The 16260-nt window shown below is 33.8% G+C and overlaps 3 protein-coding genes across 4 annotated transcripts; 2 read left to right on the top strand and 1 right to left on the bottom strand.

Moving 5' to 3' along the window:
- Positions 1-17: 17 nt before the first annotated feature.
- LOC108965628 (FIT family protein CG10671) lies at positions 18-1854 on the top strand. The gene is made up of 3 exons (XM_018928168.1): positions 18-97; positions 166-838; positions 900-1854. The coding sequence occupies exons 2-3, from the start codon at positions 325-327 to the stop codon at positions 1604-1606; spliced, it is 1221 nt and encodes a 406-aa protein (XP_018783713.1). The 5' UTR covers positions 18-97; positions 166-324; the 3' UTR covers positions 1607-1854.
- A 60-nt stretch (positions 1855-1914) lies between these two features.
- Positions 1915-6188, bottom strand: LOC108965629 (ganglioside-induced differentiation-associated protein 1). Its single transcript, XM_018928169.1, has 4 exons — positions 5742-6188; positions 3090-3282; positions 2846-3028; positions 1915-2507 (listed from the first exon to the last, which is right to left on the bottom strand). Exons 1-4 carry the CDS (start codon positions 5901-5903, stop codon positions 2017-2019), a joined length of 1029 nt encoding a protein of 342 aa, XP_018783714.1. The 5' UTR covers positions 5904-6188; the 3' UTR covers positions 1915-2016.
- A 3105-nt stretch (positions 6189-9293) lies between these two features.
- Positions 9294-11214, top strand: LOC108965640 (differentially expressed in FDCP 8 homolog). Of its 2 annotated transcripts, XM_018928182.1 has the most exons (3): positions 9294-10071; positions 10159-10203; positions 10388-11214. In XM_018928182.1, exons 1-3 carry the CDS (start codon positions 9393-9395, stop codon positions 11113-11115), a joined length of 1452 nt encoding a protein of 483 aa, XP_018783727.1. In that variant the 5' UTR covers positions 9294-9392; the 3' UTR covers positions 11116-11214. The 2 variants fall into 2 exon arrangements, with proteins under 2 accessions (XP_018783727.1, XP_018783728.1); XM_018928183.1 differs by lacking the exon at positions 10159-10203.
- The last annotated feature ends 5046 nt before the right edge of the window (positions 11215-16260 follow it).

The following is a 16260-nucleotide window of genomic DNA, read 5'->3' as shown; positions in this document are numbered from 1 at the left end:
TCTAATTTGACATTTGCAGAAAGTCCGAGCTCCCAAAATAATATTACAGATGACCAGTRCAAACAGCAGGTGAACTGAAATGTTCTATAGTGAAATGGTAAATTAATAATACATTGGTAAGCTTTAATTAAAAAAGAATTATGTAGTAATATTTTTTATWTTTAGATACGTTCAATACGAATAAGTTAATGACTTAATTACAACAGAAGCTTAAATTTAGCGGCGAAAGTGAATCTTTACATGTGAAAATATTGTGAACTTTGGCACATTGCTTCACTTTCACTATAAGTGAGAAATATTTATTATAGCTATATATTACAAAGAATGGCTACAAAGCGACGACCTTTGCGTACTAGCGCTGCCGGTCCGAGTTCCTCCAATATGAATTTTAGACCAGGTGGTCCAGACGTGAAAAGAGCGGAGGCTAAAGGTACACGACCTACTGCGGCCCCAACCAGCGTTAGGGAGATACTTGTTATGATGGTTATGCATGCATGTAAAAAGACAATTTTCTTTGATACCAATCTAAAAGTAGCGCTATACTTGGGTAGTTTRTTCTTGGTTTCGTTGATCGGCGATTTTATACCATTTCCAAAAACATACTTTGCCCGTTCAGATAATTTATTCAACGTATACTTTGTAAAAGTTGGTTGGGGTTGGACATTAATGCTAACAGTGCCGTTTCTTGCAATGACATCGTATACTCTATGTTGTGGTGACATGAARAAAATGCTTCGTCATCATATCCCTCGAATTGTCATTGCTACTTTCTTTTGGCTCTTCTGGACTAAAATGTTTAACATAATCGAAACATCCTATGGACGCTGCACAGTGAAAGGTAAATGAAATATGTGCACTAATAGTAATATTTCTAAAATAATTTTTTATTTTTATTTTAGGTTTCGGAACAAAATCTGCCTGTCTGAAGGCAGGTCACTTATGGAATGGTTTCGATATATCAGGACACGCATTTATTTTAATACATTCGAGCTTAGTTTTAATCGAAGAAGCTCGTCCAATCATTAAGTGGGAGTCCATTAAAGACTACCTTCGCAATGAAATACACGATCGTAGTATATCGGAACATTCAAGCACAAACCCATTAAGAAATTTATCAGAAGAAGAAATGCGTAATCTTCAATTTCTTTATGATCGACTAACGCCAATTATACGAACATTATTTATTGGCATGGCGACGCTACAGTTGCTATGGGATGTAATGTTAGTTGGCACTATGCTTTATTATCATCACATGGTAGAAAAAGTAATTAGTGGCATAATTGCAATATTAACATGGTACTTTACCTACCGATTTTGGTATCGCACAACTTTATTACCGGATCCAGCTGGTAGTGGATCATTCTTTTACCAACGAGAGAACAAAGATACCTTTGTTTATGGTAGACGACCAACTATGACAACAACAGCTCCTACCAATGTCAATGCCGGATGTCGAGGCAATATGCCGACTGGTGCCTTCAGTGGATTAGCAGCACAACCCAAATTTATGGGTATGCCATTGTATACGAATATGCGGACTGCGAGCACGGCTGCTAGCGGTAACCAAACTGGAACTAGCAATAACGGTGTGGATTTAAACTCATAGTACTCTATGAGATCACTTATTTGTAAATCTAAGTTGGTTGTTTGTCAAATAATTTAATTGTTCGAATTTGTTGTTTAGTATATTTTGATAGAAAGTGCGTAAAGTGAAACCTGATGAGGCTTACTGAAATGGTAATGGTATATTCTCTATTAATATAGAAAGTTAAATTTAGTAGTCTTTAGATCCAAACATGACAAAAATCTTATATTTGTCTACATTAAAATTATGCATAATCCCTTTAAATTTTTAACGATGTACATTTTTATTGGTAAGAGTAAATAATAATTAAATAAACCATTACCGTTTTACAATTCACTTTTTTATTGATTTACTTCATTTAATGGTATTTGCCAGATTTATGTAYATACACATATATGTATACAATGATTTTCCGTAAGCTCAGAAGTCACTTATTTATGAGCAAGAGCAGCGAACATGGCCATGCCCAGGAATCCYGCACCGGCACCGATTTTGTAATTTGCCGGTGTATTCTGCCAGATGTCCTTSAGTATTTTAAAATTGCTCGGCATCAGTTTTTGATATGTGGGGCGTTTTTTGAAACGCAGAAAATAACTTTCTACATATGGYAATTTGCCATATGCCCAATAGTAGTTTTCGAATCCCAATTGATAAAGCCTATGYAATAATAAACCGAAACTAATATCGGCTAAAGAATATTCATTCGAAATCAGCCATTCGCGTCCAGGGTTTTCCTTGAAGTCATTGTCGATGTATCGCAAAACATTGTTGACGGCATCGAGTATTTTCTGAAATTCAACCCGTGATTGAATTAACCGTTTACGTCTGTCTTGTATATCAAGTTTGCGCAGCAGGCCCGATTTATTTGTTTCGGCATCTTCGATGGATCTTTTCAACAATTCATACACTTTCTCATTATTTTCTGAAAATAAATAATTGATATAGAATATAATCAGGATTAAGAATTTYTTAATTCAAAAAAATTAAGGTTAGATTAAAAAATTTTAGAAATCCGGTTTGTGGGATTAATTATTTTTTCTAATTTAGAATTACATTTTTTCCAAATGGGTATTGGAGGCTCATTTTTTTTATTTTTTAATATAATGCAATTTTATAAAAACTTTCTTGTTTCTAATATGTTTCAAAATGGCATTATTCCATTTGATATTTGCTAGTTATTGAAAATCAAAATTCCAGTTTTAACTTTCCAAATTAAATACCATAAATAACTAATAATTCCGTGTTTGTACATAAACTCACTCAGACATGATTTACGAATAGGACCAATAAATGGCGGCTTCGGTGCCAACTTTAGATCGTCGTGGATGAAAGAGCCCAAACTAAGTGCACCCACGGGCAACTGATTTATTATGCTGTCGTAGAATTCCATTTTTTTGAATTCGTCGGCATTATTTCCACGCGGCTTCAAGGCGCTATGGATACCTTGATTAAAATCAAAATACTGTGATTTACGAAATATCTTTAATTAATTATTTTGACTTGCCTCCTCTATATTTATTTTCCACATAACTGATAATGTGATTGGAGTCGGGTATAACAAAAGTGCCATCTTGCAGGACAGGAACATCGCCCTTTGGATTGAGGTTAAGGAACCATGTAGAATACTGTTCGCCGTTAGCTAAATCAATAGCATGTGGCACAAAGTCGATATTCTTCTCGTAGAGTATCAAAATAACCTAAAAAATATTAAAAATTATATTAAAATTTGACAAAATATATATAAGAACTGAAAATATTATTAAGTTAGGGTTATTATGAAATAAGACCTAAATTTAAAAATGCTTTTAAGTATACATATATAAATATGTAGTGACCTCAAAATTATTTATTAATCAAAACTGTCAGCTGGTAGCGGTATTAGTAGTATAGAATACAACTTTAATATATTGTGGAGATAAAAAATCCGAAAATATAAATAAAGCAAGAAAGGCTTTGTTCAATACTGTACATACATAGGTCTCATTGCAGAAGCTTTTGAAAATGATAAAAAGAAAAGGAAGTTAATAATATGTAGGTTCGTTGAAAACGAAAGTTAAAATAACAGAAATTAATGGAAAAATAATTTACGGGCATCTGCGGTCGGGAAGAGGAAGAGCAGGGGCATGATTGAATGATAAAAAAGGTTTAAACGGTTAAAACTACGGGTCCTATAAAAAAAGTTATACCGTTATAAAATTGTAGGTAATGAAAAGGTCTACAACTTTAGTATCAACACCTTTTGGCYATAACCCGAAAATTTACGTCAAAATTCAAATATCTAAGATTGTACAAATATAAAATTTCTTTCGCAAAATTTGGTGTAAACTTACAATCTTATTTTTCATATAAAATGTATTTTTTAAATTTAAAATATTAAGGAGTATCGAAAAATCCTAATTTTCAATAAAAAATTCTCACATTAAAAAATCAGATGTTTTTAGAAAATATATATTGCTATGCTACATTTGCTAAGAATATGCAAACAAGATCTCAACCCGATCTCTGATGGAAGAAAAGTTCCTTTACTGCGGCAATGATTTCGGCTTTCTCTTTGGATGAAAAACTCTGTACTTTAAGATATTTGTTCTTACAATGACCTGGAGCCAAAAAAATAAAAATTTACAAACAACAGCGCTTTTACAAAAGTTAAATTTTACCCAAAATTTTAAATATTTTCAAATATGTACCTTCGAACAAAAAAAAAAAAAAACACGTTTAAGGGGTTACATGGGTTTACGGGTTTCAAAAAATCAAATTTTTATTATCTTATTTAATTCTCCTACACCTCTATTATTTATAATATTTTCCTAAATTTTCAAGTTTATTCGAGTAATAGTTTCGGAGATACAGCAATGAGATCTTGTGCGCTCGAGGCTAACTAGGCTAAGTGCGGCGTCTTTATACGCGTTTTTATTGAAACTGTRCCTTTGATGTCGGTTGGAAAGATTTCTCCAGAACCATTCAACCGATCTTCATGAAATTTTAGACAAGTCTTTGAGATACAATTCTTAAAGACTTGAATTTTTTCTATTTAAAAAAAAAAAATAATAATAATAACAGCAAAATTGTCACTCAAAGTTTAATTTTTTTGTAGAAATGTCTGCCAAAAATCCAATTTCCATCTTTTTTTGAGGGCTCNAATAATAATAACAGCAAAATTGTCACTGAAATTTTAATTTTTTTGTAGAAATGTCTGCCAAAAATCCAATTTCCATCTTTTTTTGAGGGCTCGCCGAAAATGTCGTCGCAATGGCAGAGTTAAAAAATTTTGTTCTAAAAATTTCAGCATTTCTTTGATAAAGTGTATGTTTGTAACAGTAAAAAATTCTAATAAAATATTTAATTTTTTATATGAGAAAAGAATTTTTGAAAAAGGACTGTTTTTTTTAACCATCTAAGCCTTAAGTAGCTGATGTAAACAAATCGGTTGACAGATCATGCTCATATTTGACATTGKAATTAAGGATAGTAAGATTAATTGYAAAAACTCAAGAATTGTTAAATTTAAACATGTTTCAACATTTCTTTTTCGCGGTTTATTCGATAATTTTATATACAACAAAATTATGAAGTTGAAATATGAATCAGAGACAGTATTATAATACAATTATTATAATTTCAGACAGAAAATGTATTATGTTTATTTTTTTCTTTAAACAATAGAAACATAATGGCCGTTCCTTATGGAAAAGTATTGTATTACAAGCGAATTGTATTACTTTCAGTACTTATTTAAATCATTTCTCMAAATAAACTCAGTAACGGCATGCAATATTAGTATACTAATTAACATACATATTTATGCATGTATTAGTATGTGTTGCAACTCTAAATGTAGAAACATTGTTGTCTGAGGTTTGCATTTTCAAAATACGATCTACATACATACATACATACATATATGTGAGTAAATGTAAGTAGATGTTCACTCTTCTCTCGAATGGAACCAGTATTCACACTTAGAAGCAATTTGTTTCCCTAATCTAATTGAATTTATGTAATTTCCAAGCCTGCCGGTCAAAGCTTCCAGTACTTGTAGCGTGTGTAAGTGCAATACATTAGGTTGAGGCTAATTAATTGAAGTGTAAGCACGTCCAGCGACTTAGTGCTCAGTGAGTAGATATGAAGCTATCACATGACCGACCACTATACTCACCTTTTGTGAATGGAAGTTATAGGGATGGAAGTAAAGTACTAAACTGTCGTCTCTAAATTGTGGAGCTGTGAACTCCTTCAAGACTGGTGTCGATGYAGTTGTCGATGGATGAGTTAACGTTGTTTGGGTTTTTGCAGCTGTGTCAATATTATTTGCACTCATTTTAGAGTATTGTAACGGAAAAAGGTTATAAAATTAATATTTTATATATCAATATTGTTTTTTATTTCAAGTGCGTATATTTATGCAATTAGTGGTGCGTGAAAACTAAAACGATATAATAAAGACTAAGGCCGAATAAGTCAAAGTTTTATCACATGCTCGACTTTTCAAATTTTCTGATACACAAACCCTCCGTATCTATGCCTATACATAGGTATGCGTGTATTAACGGTTGAAAACTGGTGAGAGTAGACCACTTTGGCTAGAATGAACTGATCGCGTACGAGATTCGTTAACAACTGCGGCAGGTCGTGTTAAATTTGGCTTACATACAAACTAAACAGAGAATTTTTAAAATTAGTTAATACCTTATATCTTTGTAGTTGTGCAAGTATGAAAACACACATACGAAATATTCGCGTGACGAAGGGTTGGCGAATTGGGAACAACAGAATATTCAGTTCTCTCGTTAGTAAACAATTAATAAGTAACCCTGAGATTTTGATTCCAGAAGAGAGCGCATGACTTTTTTGTATAAATGATGATAAACAAATTTACACTGCTCAGACGTTTATACACATATTTTAATAACTGTAAACATTTCGCCTAAAACAAAATAAATTAAAACATGAAGATGAATGTGATGTACCTTCCATCTTGTTATTTTGAAATTTGAATGTGGTTATAACGGGTTTTTCAAAAGGAACGCTACACAAGTAGACCGAAAGGGGCAGCAAACGAGGCCATATTTTTCCCGTTTTTTTTGATATTTCTCTTCAGTAMGTTTTGGCATTTCATCCTTGAAAGTTATACGAACCAACAACGAGTCGAAGGCCTCAACTTTAAGAGCGCTAAGTACAATTTATGGCCGTCATAATCGTTCTGTCAGATCAACAATTGATCAATTGAGGAAGATCCAAATCATTCTATCATACGTCGTGTCAAGAGTTGGGCATGACGTCGATGTGGCGCATTTTGCGAAAAGATCTTGGCCCACATMCTTAAAAGTTCAAATTGCCGGAAGAACTGTAGCCGCTTGACTACTAGAAACGCAGTATGTTCGTGAATTGGGCTGAGCAACATCTTGAAAATGATCGAGAGATCATCTTCAGCGATGAGGCTGATTTCTGGCTGAATGGCTCCTCAATAAGCAAAATATGCGTTATCAGTCAGGCAGCAATTCACATGTACTACATGAGTCACAATTGCATTTGATAACCGAMTATTTTTGCCCYGAATTGGATGGTATGGACTTAGATAATATCTGGTCACAACAAAACGGCGCCACAATGCGAACGTCACAATCGATTTATTAAAAACTAAATTTGATGAACGTGTTATCTCACGAAATGCCCAGTMAATTGGTCGCCTCGGTCGTGCGATTTGACGCCTTTAAACTATTTTCTGTGGGTCTACGTTAATTATATCGTCTATACCAACAAGCCAGCGACGACTGATGAACTTCGTACGAATATCAAGTTCCATACTGCCATATTGCCATCGAATGCGCTTACTCGGTTTTGATTTATTAAAAAAAAAAAAACATTTCTAGCGCATTTATTGAAAACCCCGTTATTTTTGAAATCACTGAGAATATTTTTCTGATTCGTGTACCCACGTTTCAAAAGTATCGACTCAAACCAAACTACCTAAATTATGTCCTTATATGCAAAAGTAGTTAATTTGTAAATATATCTTCCTGAAATTTAGTACGAATTATTGCTTTGGACAACTGTACAATCTCAGAAAAAATTTTTAGATCGGATCACTATAACATACATCTCCCATATAAACTGATAGATCAAAATCCAATCCTTGTATGGATAACATTTTTTTTGTGACAAGATATCTTCATGAAAATAGGCATGGATTATTGTCAAAGGCAATGGCACAGTTTTCGAAGAAATTGTTTAGAACGAACCACTATAGCTGACCGATCAAAATCGAATTCTTGTGTGGAATCTTTTGGATTTGTGAAGAATGGTACAGCTAAGTGCGCAGCCGGGATTATTTCTTGTTAAACAAAAACCTTCGGTAATATCAGAAAATTCGCTTCTGGCTTTGATCTTTGGATATTGCGGGGGTATAAAATGTTCGGTTACAATCGAACTTAGCTCTCTTCCGTTGCTTGTTTTTATCAATAATGATAGACTCTACTCTACTTTATCATTATTGGTAATACATACCAAAGCTAATGCAAATTTCCTCGGAGTGACTCTATCTATGTACCAAATCTTATAAAGATATCCCAGTGGTTGTTATACAAATTTTTAAATTGATATGGAATATGTTTGCCAACTTAACTGTTATACATACATATGTATGCGTTGAGTTGAAAAAAGATTCGTTAGAAATGCCTCACATTGTGGGTGATTTAATAGCATTTTATCATTATTACTGTATTCGGACAATGTTCACRGATTAACGTGGAAATATTTAATAATTTCATAGTGTTTGGCTTTCAAAGCTCCACTATTTTATAAGGTGTGTATTAAGATTGGGTTAGGTTCAGTTAAACTGGTGGGCCAATAAGATGGTCTATGCGTGCAGTTTTGGTGCTCTTTGAGCTACCAATGGGACCCCAGATGCTTACAGCGGAATCCTGCTAATGCGGGCCAAGTGCACAAGAGATGCTGCACTGTTTACCTGGTGCCCTGTTTCAAACATTTCCTGGAGAATTCTTCGAATTTACTTTAGGAAAGTTTTCTGCCGCTACAACAACAACAGCATCAGCTTGTGGACAGTGGATCATGCGTRGCCATTTTTTTGCCATTTTGAACATTTTAAATTTTTTATATGCATCGACATTGATTATTATATTTAATTTTCGAAAATTTACCTGCATAAAAAAAATTTTTATTTAATAATATGATGTGGGAAATTTAGTGGTTAGTAATTTTATATATACATATAAGATTCTGCGGCTTTCATAAGTTTTTAAACTACAAATTTTAGTGAAATAYTAATTCTTCTTCCTCCTTTTACCTAACAGCTACTAACAGTCATGAAACAAACATGATAGCATACTATTTGCTAGCAACAGGGTATTTCTCAAAACAGCTGTTTTTTATTATTGTCAAAATAAACAATACATTTATCAACCAAATAGATTCATAGAGTGATGTTACTACTAATCGAATTGAAATCGATAACTTTTGATCGCATAAGAAATATTTACTATATTCATACCGAAGCATTTTTATTTGTTTGGACTTGTGTTTTCCCACAAATTGTCAGAAAATTCTCCTTTTTATTAGTGAGAACTTATTTCTTTCAGCTGTAATTAACATATTTGTATTTTTTACGATAAGTATGTTATCGAAAAAAAGTTTGATAACTTTTAACGCTAGTTCGSCCACCCTTGTCTGCTGACAAGCAACACTATTTTTCAGCTGTTTTTATTTGGAATTTGAGTTCGAGGACAAACATTTTATTATTTTTTTTTAACTCTTTGTCAAATGATGTTTTCGTTTTGAATATTACAAAATTATGAATCCGCTTCGTGGGAGTTTAGCAAGTATACCAGGAGCTTTGAGCTCCTTCATCAGTGAAAGTGCTTCCAATTTATTACAATATAATAGTTTGAACAATAGTGCTGCAAGCGCTCAAGATGATGACGTTAGTTCTACTACGTCTCAAAGTGATAAATCATATCCCATACCATCGTCACTAGTAAAAGAMCAATGGCGATTAATCTTTACTTCCGACGCTAATGTTCAAGATTTGGAGGCTGCGATCGCCCATTGTCGTGATTTGGTTATGATCTCAGATGAATGTAGTGAAGAACGACGTTGGTTAGTACGCCATTTAGTCGATTTACGTTACTCTCTTAAAGAGCTACAATCGGCAGAGTCTGATCCTTTGGAAATAGCTCCTCATGTAAAGACAGTTGTGGGCCATCACTTCAACGTTCAGCGAAGTGGTCATATTGGTGCGCGTCAATATTGTGATCATTGTAGTGGCCTCATATGGAGAATGATCCAAGCAAGTTATGTGTGTACAGACTGCAATTTTATAGCGCATCAAAAGTGTGTGGACAGTATAATACGAATATGTGCGCATGTCGTAGCGTCCGAACGGCGCTACCCTATCAGCGAAATATGTCCAGAAATTGGATTGGCGGCGCAAAGATATAAGTGCCCTGAATGTGGAATTTTACTCAATTTCAGTAAGTTTTAAAACATATTCCAAAACTAATTATTGTAGAACMAAAAAAAAAAAACTATTCTTGTGTTAATTTTTGTTTTTTATTTAGCTCTACCCAAGCCGATTAGCTGTTTTGGTTCAAATAAAACAGAGGGTAAACTCATTACTTTCTTATCAATTCAAAAATTTTGCACAGTTGTAACAAAAAATTTAATCGGCATTCACCACTTATCTACACAGCTTATTTATTTTAATGTTACGTACATCATTTGAAACTAACATATAACTTAAACAATGAACTATCTCAGAATGTATTAARTTTGTTTTTATTTCAATAGAAAACTCGTGGATTGAACCTCGTCTTTGCGATTACAGTGGTCTTTATTATTGTCCAAATTGTCATTGGAATGACTATAGCATCATACCCGCTCGTGTTGTCCATAATTGGGATTTTACACAATACAAAGTATCACGTGCTTCGCTTCAGGAAATAAATCTATTTTATGAAAAACCGTTGATAAAGCTGGAGGAGGCTAATCCGAAATTATTTGTGTTCTTGGAGAAATTGGGAAGTGTAAAGAAGTTACGCCAAAATTTATTTTACATGAGAAAATATTTGCTRGAATGCCGTTCAGCAACTGAGGAAAAGCTTCTGGATAAGCAAATAACTAATCATCTTAACAACGACAATGTTGGTGCTAATGAATCTCGTCGCCATCTAATACAATCCACCGAATTTTATTCAATAAATGATTTCGAACTTATTGAAAAGGGCATTTTAGTCGATTATTTGCAAAAAGTGTTTAATGCTTTTCATCAGCATATACGGAATTGTGAACTGTGTCGCGCCAAGGCTTACATATGTGAGATTTGCGACAATAATGAAGTGATATTTCCTTTCGATGATGGTTGTATTATGTGTAATAAATGTAATTCTATCTACCATCGTGTTTGCATGACCCGAAAAAATATGTCGTGTCCGAAATGTATACGTTTGCAAGAGCGAAAAAATCATTTAGAAATTATTAATGCTGAAGATATAAGTGATACGGACGATATTTACTAGTTTAAGCTTTTAAAATGATAAGTTAGAATTAATGCTTTGTAACCACATACATACATATGTATATTTTTTAATTATATATTTTATGTATAATATCTTGAATTGTCCTGTATATAAATATTGTATGTACATAATTATTTACATGTTCGATTGTCTTTTGATATTTACGGAAAATATTAAATTCAAATATACTTTTAAAAATTATTGTATGCTTCTTTGTAAAAATTGATTTGAACGCTACCTTAGCATTGGGTAAATGAACTAAAAATCTATAAAAGGTTATAAAGGGTTGGATTCAGAAGTTATCTTGTCAAAGACTTAACTGTGTAAAAAAATATATATTTATACATATGTGTGTGTATAACTAGGTTATCATTTGATGAATTATGAAATGTATATTTTATTACAAATATGAAAATACCCTAAGAAGAATATTTGTAATGTAATATGTCAATTGAAAAGTTCCCGGCCTGCCGTAGGAAAACAYATTTTTTGACAGCTGTTTCGTTTTTTTATTCAACATAGTTTCCTTCAAGGGTGATACACTTATTAAAGCGACACTCCATCTGTTCAATGCCATTTCTGTAGTACGATTGGTGCTTTGCTCCAAAATAAACCTCAGTTTCGGCGATCAGCTCTTCTTTGGTCGTCCACTACGTTTACCGTCTTCGGTGCTCATTTCACCACGTTTAAACTTAGCATACCAATCCTTGATGGTTGATTTTCCTGGCGCAGTATCGGGAAACTCTTCATCAAGCCAAGCTTTTGCTTCAACTGTATTTTTCCCCTTCAAAAAGCAGTATTTTATCAACACGCGAAATTCCTTTTTATCCATTTTTTCAGAGTAACAAAATTTACCGCCTCAAAATATAATTCACAAATTAATAATCCGACAGCTGTCAAATTTATACATTCGCCTTTTGAAGGTTGTTGCTAAATCAAATTCATATAGATTTAATTCTAGTAACGACATCTATGTGTCGGGCCGGGGACTTTTCAATTGACCTGCTGTYTATCCAAGAAATAAACCTACGAACTTTTGTCACATGATACACGTTCTCTGTCGCGTATATACGTTCTCTGCTGATGCAAAATTTTAAGGAAAATATTTTGGAGACTTTATATACGTTCTCAGCAAGTGTGTTYATTCCGTATACCATATTTTTACAGGCCGTTAAAATGAATTTCCCGTGGTATGGTGGTTGCACTTCCTRGCACTAATTAAACTTAATACCAGAATTTTTTYATTTGAAATTTCAAATTAAACATTTACCAACGTTATTTATAACAGTTAGTGCATACCACCTTTCAATCAGCGAGTACCGGCTTCACTTCGACCGAAATTCTGAACATATGGTATTTGGATATACTTATAGATAGATAAATAAATGATGATTGCAGTGCGACCTAAAGTCTATTGTGCCCTCTTCTAAGTCACAACGACTCACTTAGCTCTAGCATATTGATAAATTCCAATATATTACTGGTGCTATTGAGGCGATATGATCCCTATGTGAAAAAATTTATCCAAGAGCCTTTATCTTGCGTATACAGAGTGCTGTGCAGTCAATTAGTAGATGTTCTGGAGTTTCGGGCTCCATGTCGCCGAACCGGAAATTTGCACAAGAAGATACGCTCTTTTTATATAAGTGGTTCTTGAGCTTGCAATGGGTAGTGTAGAAAGCGATAAGGTTGTAACCACCTATTAGCAACTTGACATGACGCATGCCTTGGATTTGTTGCCAATACCSTTCTCTGCCCACCACTTCCTCCTTGCGGAGGAGCTCCATTATGGTACGGGGACCAGCCACAATAAAATCTTCAGACCCTGCCATGTTCAGTTCATTCCCCACTATATCTTGATGACTGGGCACTCAAATAAGATGCACTTGGTTATGATGTAATAAACTGTTGAGGCGTTCTATCACTAGTAGCGATTTGATCTCGCACACAGAGATCACTTTAAGTGCCGCTTGACTGTCACTGAGTATGACTATACGTTCGTTGCGATAGTCACGTTGGAAGTTTATTTCTACGCACCGGCTTATAGCAAAAACCTTTGCTTGGAATATGCTTCCCATATGGAGAGTTTGATGCATGATCCTGCGATTTCTGCGCCAATTTCCTMMGAGGTTTTTGAGCCGTCMGTGTACCACTTGATTGACCCTAAGCTGTAGCTTGAGGCCGAAATCATGGATTAATCTTAATAGCAATAAACTGAAACTTGGTCTCCAGTAGTACGCCTATATGTTATAAAAACATTGACCTCAAATTTTTTTAGCAAGGCGGCTAAAAAACACCGACGGATACGTCATCAATTTGCGCTTCCGGCAGCGGTGACATATTATGTCCTTTGTGGTCAATGCACGATTAGTAACCGTTATGCTCTTGAAGGTGTAGTTTTCATAAATCGGTAATATCATATTGTCTTAAACCATGTCTGTTTTATAAGCCTGTATGTTTATATGTTTTATATATATACAATATTCATGTTGGACAAAATGTGAAGTAATATAGTGACTATAAATAAAAGTCTATGGTATTACAATAAAAAAACACATTACTTTTTTATTTTTATAGCTGGTTTTAGTAATTTGTATCTCGCGTGTAGTTCGATTGGATGTTAGAAAGATAAGCCTTCGTAGTAAAATACTTCTCAGACAGTTTCTTGATTGCTGCACTCAGTATTAACTGAGTGACTCACTGGAAGCTCCGGCAGATTGGGAGGCACCCCGCTTATTAACTCTCTAAAGCAAATGATTATGTAATGATATGGTGAAAAATTTGCCTCAAGAGAAGCATATGAAAATCGTCTGTTCCATGCTTAATTAGAACTTCAATTCAATGCAAAAATAGCAGGATTATTAGATCTATGATACTGGACTTAGCATAAATTAGGGTTTTAAAAATTTAAGGAAGTGAATTAGGACTTTACCATGAGAATTAAAACCTGGTTATGTTTAAATATACAAGATTTGCAAATTTAGGATCTATTCCTGTAGAATGGATTTTCGAAACATTAATTTGCCCTTTTATATAATTTATAATTATATATAGACATCCAGGGCAACATCTTTTAAAAGGTTCTTTCTTAATGTCGAAAAGTTATGCCTTTGAAATTAAGTTATTGTTATCTCTCTCTAAAACAACTCTATTAAAACCCTTTTGGACGTCAGTTACGGCGAATAAGTCAATTGTACTAATTTGTGACCTCAAATATACCTTACCCAAGATTGCTGTAAATGCCATCTGAACATTCCTGTTTAATGAGGGGAATTTTGGAACTAAACTCAAAGACAACTGCACACAAACCTCAGCTTATTTGCCAAAGGAATGGTGGTTTACATACATCCATACTCATTACTCATTGTTAAAAGGGTTACGTTACGTGATAATTTACTATTTACTCGAAAAATAGGGGAGGATATGAAATATTTTCTCCTGAACAAGCTAATCAGTTACCTTACAAATTCTCGAAGCAGCAAAATACCTTCATTAATAGGTATATTATTGGAACATTGAAGAGAATACTGTGATAAAGATATAACATTGGAGCAGTATGACTTGGTGAGCGGTCCAAATAGTTATATTTTATGGAGACCCACATTAAATAATAGTAACAGTCGCGCGAAAACCCATTCGTCGAAATATTTTTTTCTTGGTTCTATAACTGTCAGTGACATTTGTGCCAAATGTCACATTAAAATAATCACTAGTGCTAAGTGTACGCTTGTCTTTACGAAGTACATAAAATTCATTCGGCGATTTTTACGATGAGTCAAATTATTCAACAAAGAATTTCCATTAAATTTTGTGTGCGGAATCAAATTTCTGGTGTCGAAACGTTCAGAATGTTGGAAAAGGTATCATGATTGGTCCTTGAGAATCGACGATTAAAAGCCAAAGATCTTACTGGCATCGTTGGAATGTCGGAAGCATAGGTGAAAACCACGATGGTTCTAAAATCACTATTTTTTCGAAAAACAGCATCGCATTAAGGCTTATGAAACAATGCTTTCCGACTATCAGAATGTCAAGAAGCGAATTATTGCTGGCRATGAGTCTTGGACCTAAGCTTACGACCTGGAAACAAACTATCAGTCGGCCGAATATCGGGGCAGAGGTGAGCCGAAGCCGAAAAATCACGTAAAAGCAGCTCAAAAATTAAGGTAATGTTGACAGTTTGCTTCAATTATCGAGGTGTGGTGCACTCCGATTTTATTCCAACCGGTCAAACTTTCAACAGGGAATACAATTTGAGTGTTATGCGTCATTTGCGCGAAACTATTTGTAAAAAGTGGATGGAATTATGGACGGACAAATCTTGATTTTTGCATCACGATAATGCACCGTCGCATGCTGCATTGATTCTTCGTGAATTCGCCAAATTTTCAACCAATATCGTATCGCAACCACTGTATTCATCTGATTTAGCTTCGTGTAACTTCTGGTTATTCAGCAAACTGAAACGATAACTCCAGGGAAACCGTTATGAGTTAATTGAAGACATTAAACGTGAATCGCTACGGGTATTGAAGGCTATTCCGGAAATTGACTTTAACAACTGTTAAAGGAAAAAATGTTGACACAAGTGTATTGGGCCAAGGGAGATTACTTTGAGGTGGACGACATAAATTTTGATTTTAATTAAGAATTTTAAAATTATGAATAAAGTCTTACTATTTTTTGCTCATAGTAGTTAGATGCCTTCTAGACGTGGTCAGTTATCTCTCAATCTGTGAGAAAAAATACATATGTGATAATGAAACTCATACTTCGCCTAGCCTCAACATATCTTTTTTGTGAATTTCTAACTTCCGGTAATCGTAAAACCATGGATCATGGAATCCACCTGCTTATACTAACTAAATTAATATATAAAATATATCTAAATACTTGTACAATATTTGAAACGCATTGGTTGAAGTAAGCAGTGAGCTTCGTCTTCAAATTTACTGTTTTTTCAATATTACTTACAATTAAAAAAGACAGTAAAGAAATACTGACATTCCTTAAAATACATTTATTTATTTATTTATTTTTTTTGAAAAAAATATAATACTCTACTAATAGTTATATGTACAGGTATGTAGTATTTCCCTCGCTTGCTGATTTTTTTAAGTTCAAAAGTGTCCACGTGATGCCAAA

Source organism: Bactrocera latifrons, unplaced genomic scaffold, assembly GCF_001853355.1.
Source record: "Bactrocera latifrons isolate USDA-ARS-PBARC rearing strain unplaced genomic scaffold, ASM185335v1 scaffold_143, whole genome shotgun sequence".
In the NCBI taxonomy this organism is placed as follows: Eukaryota; Metazoa; Arthropoda; class Insecta; order Diptera; family Tephritidae; genus Bactrocera; species Bactrocera latifrons.
The sequence above is the reverse complement of the archived record's forward strand: the minus strand, read 5'-3'. Positions and strand labels throughout refer to the sequence as shown.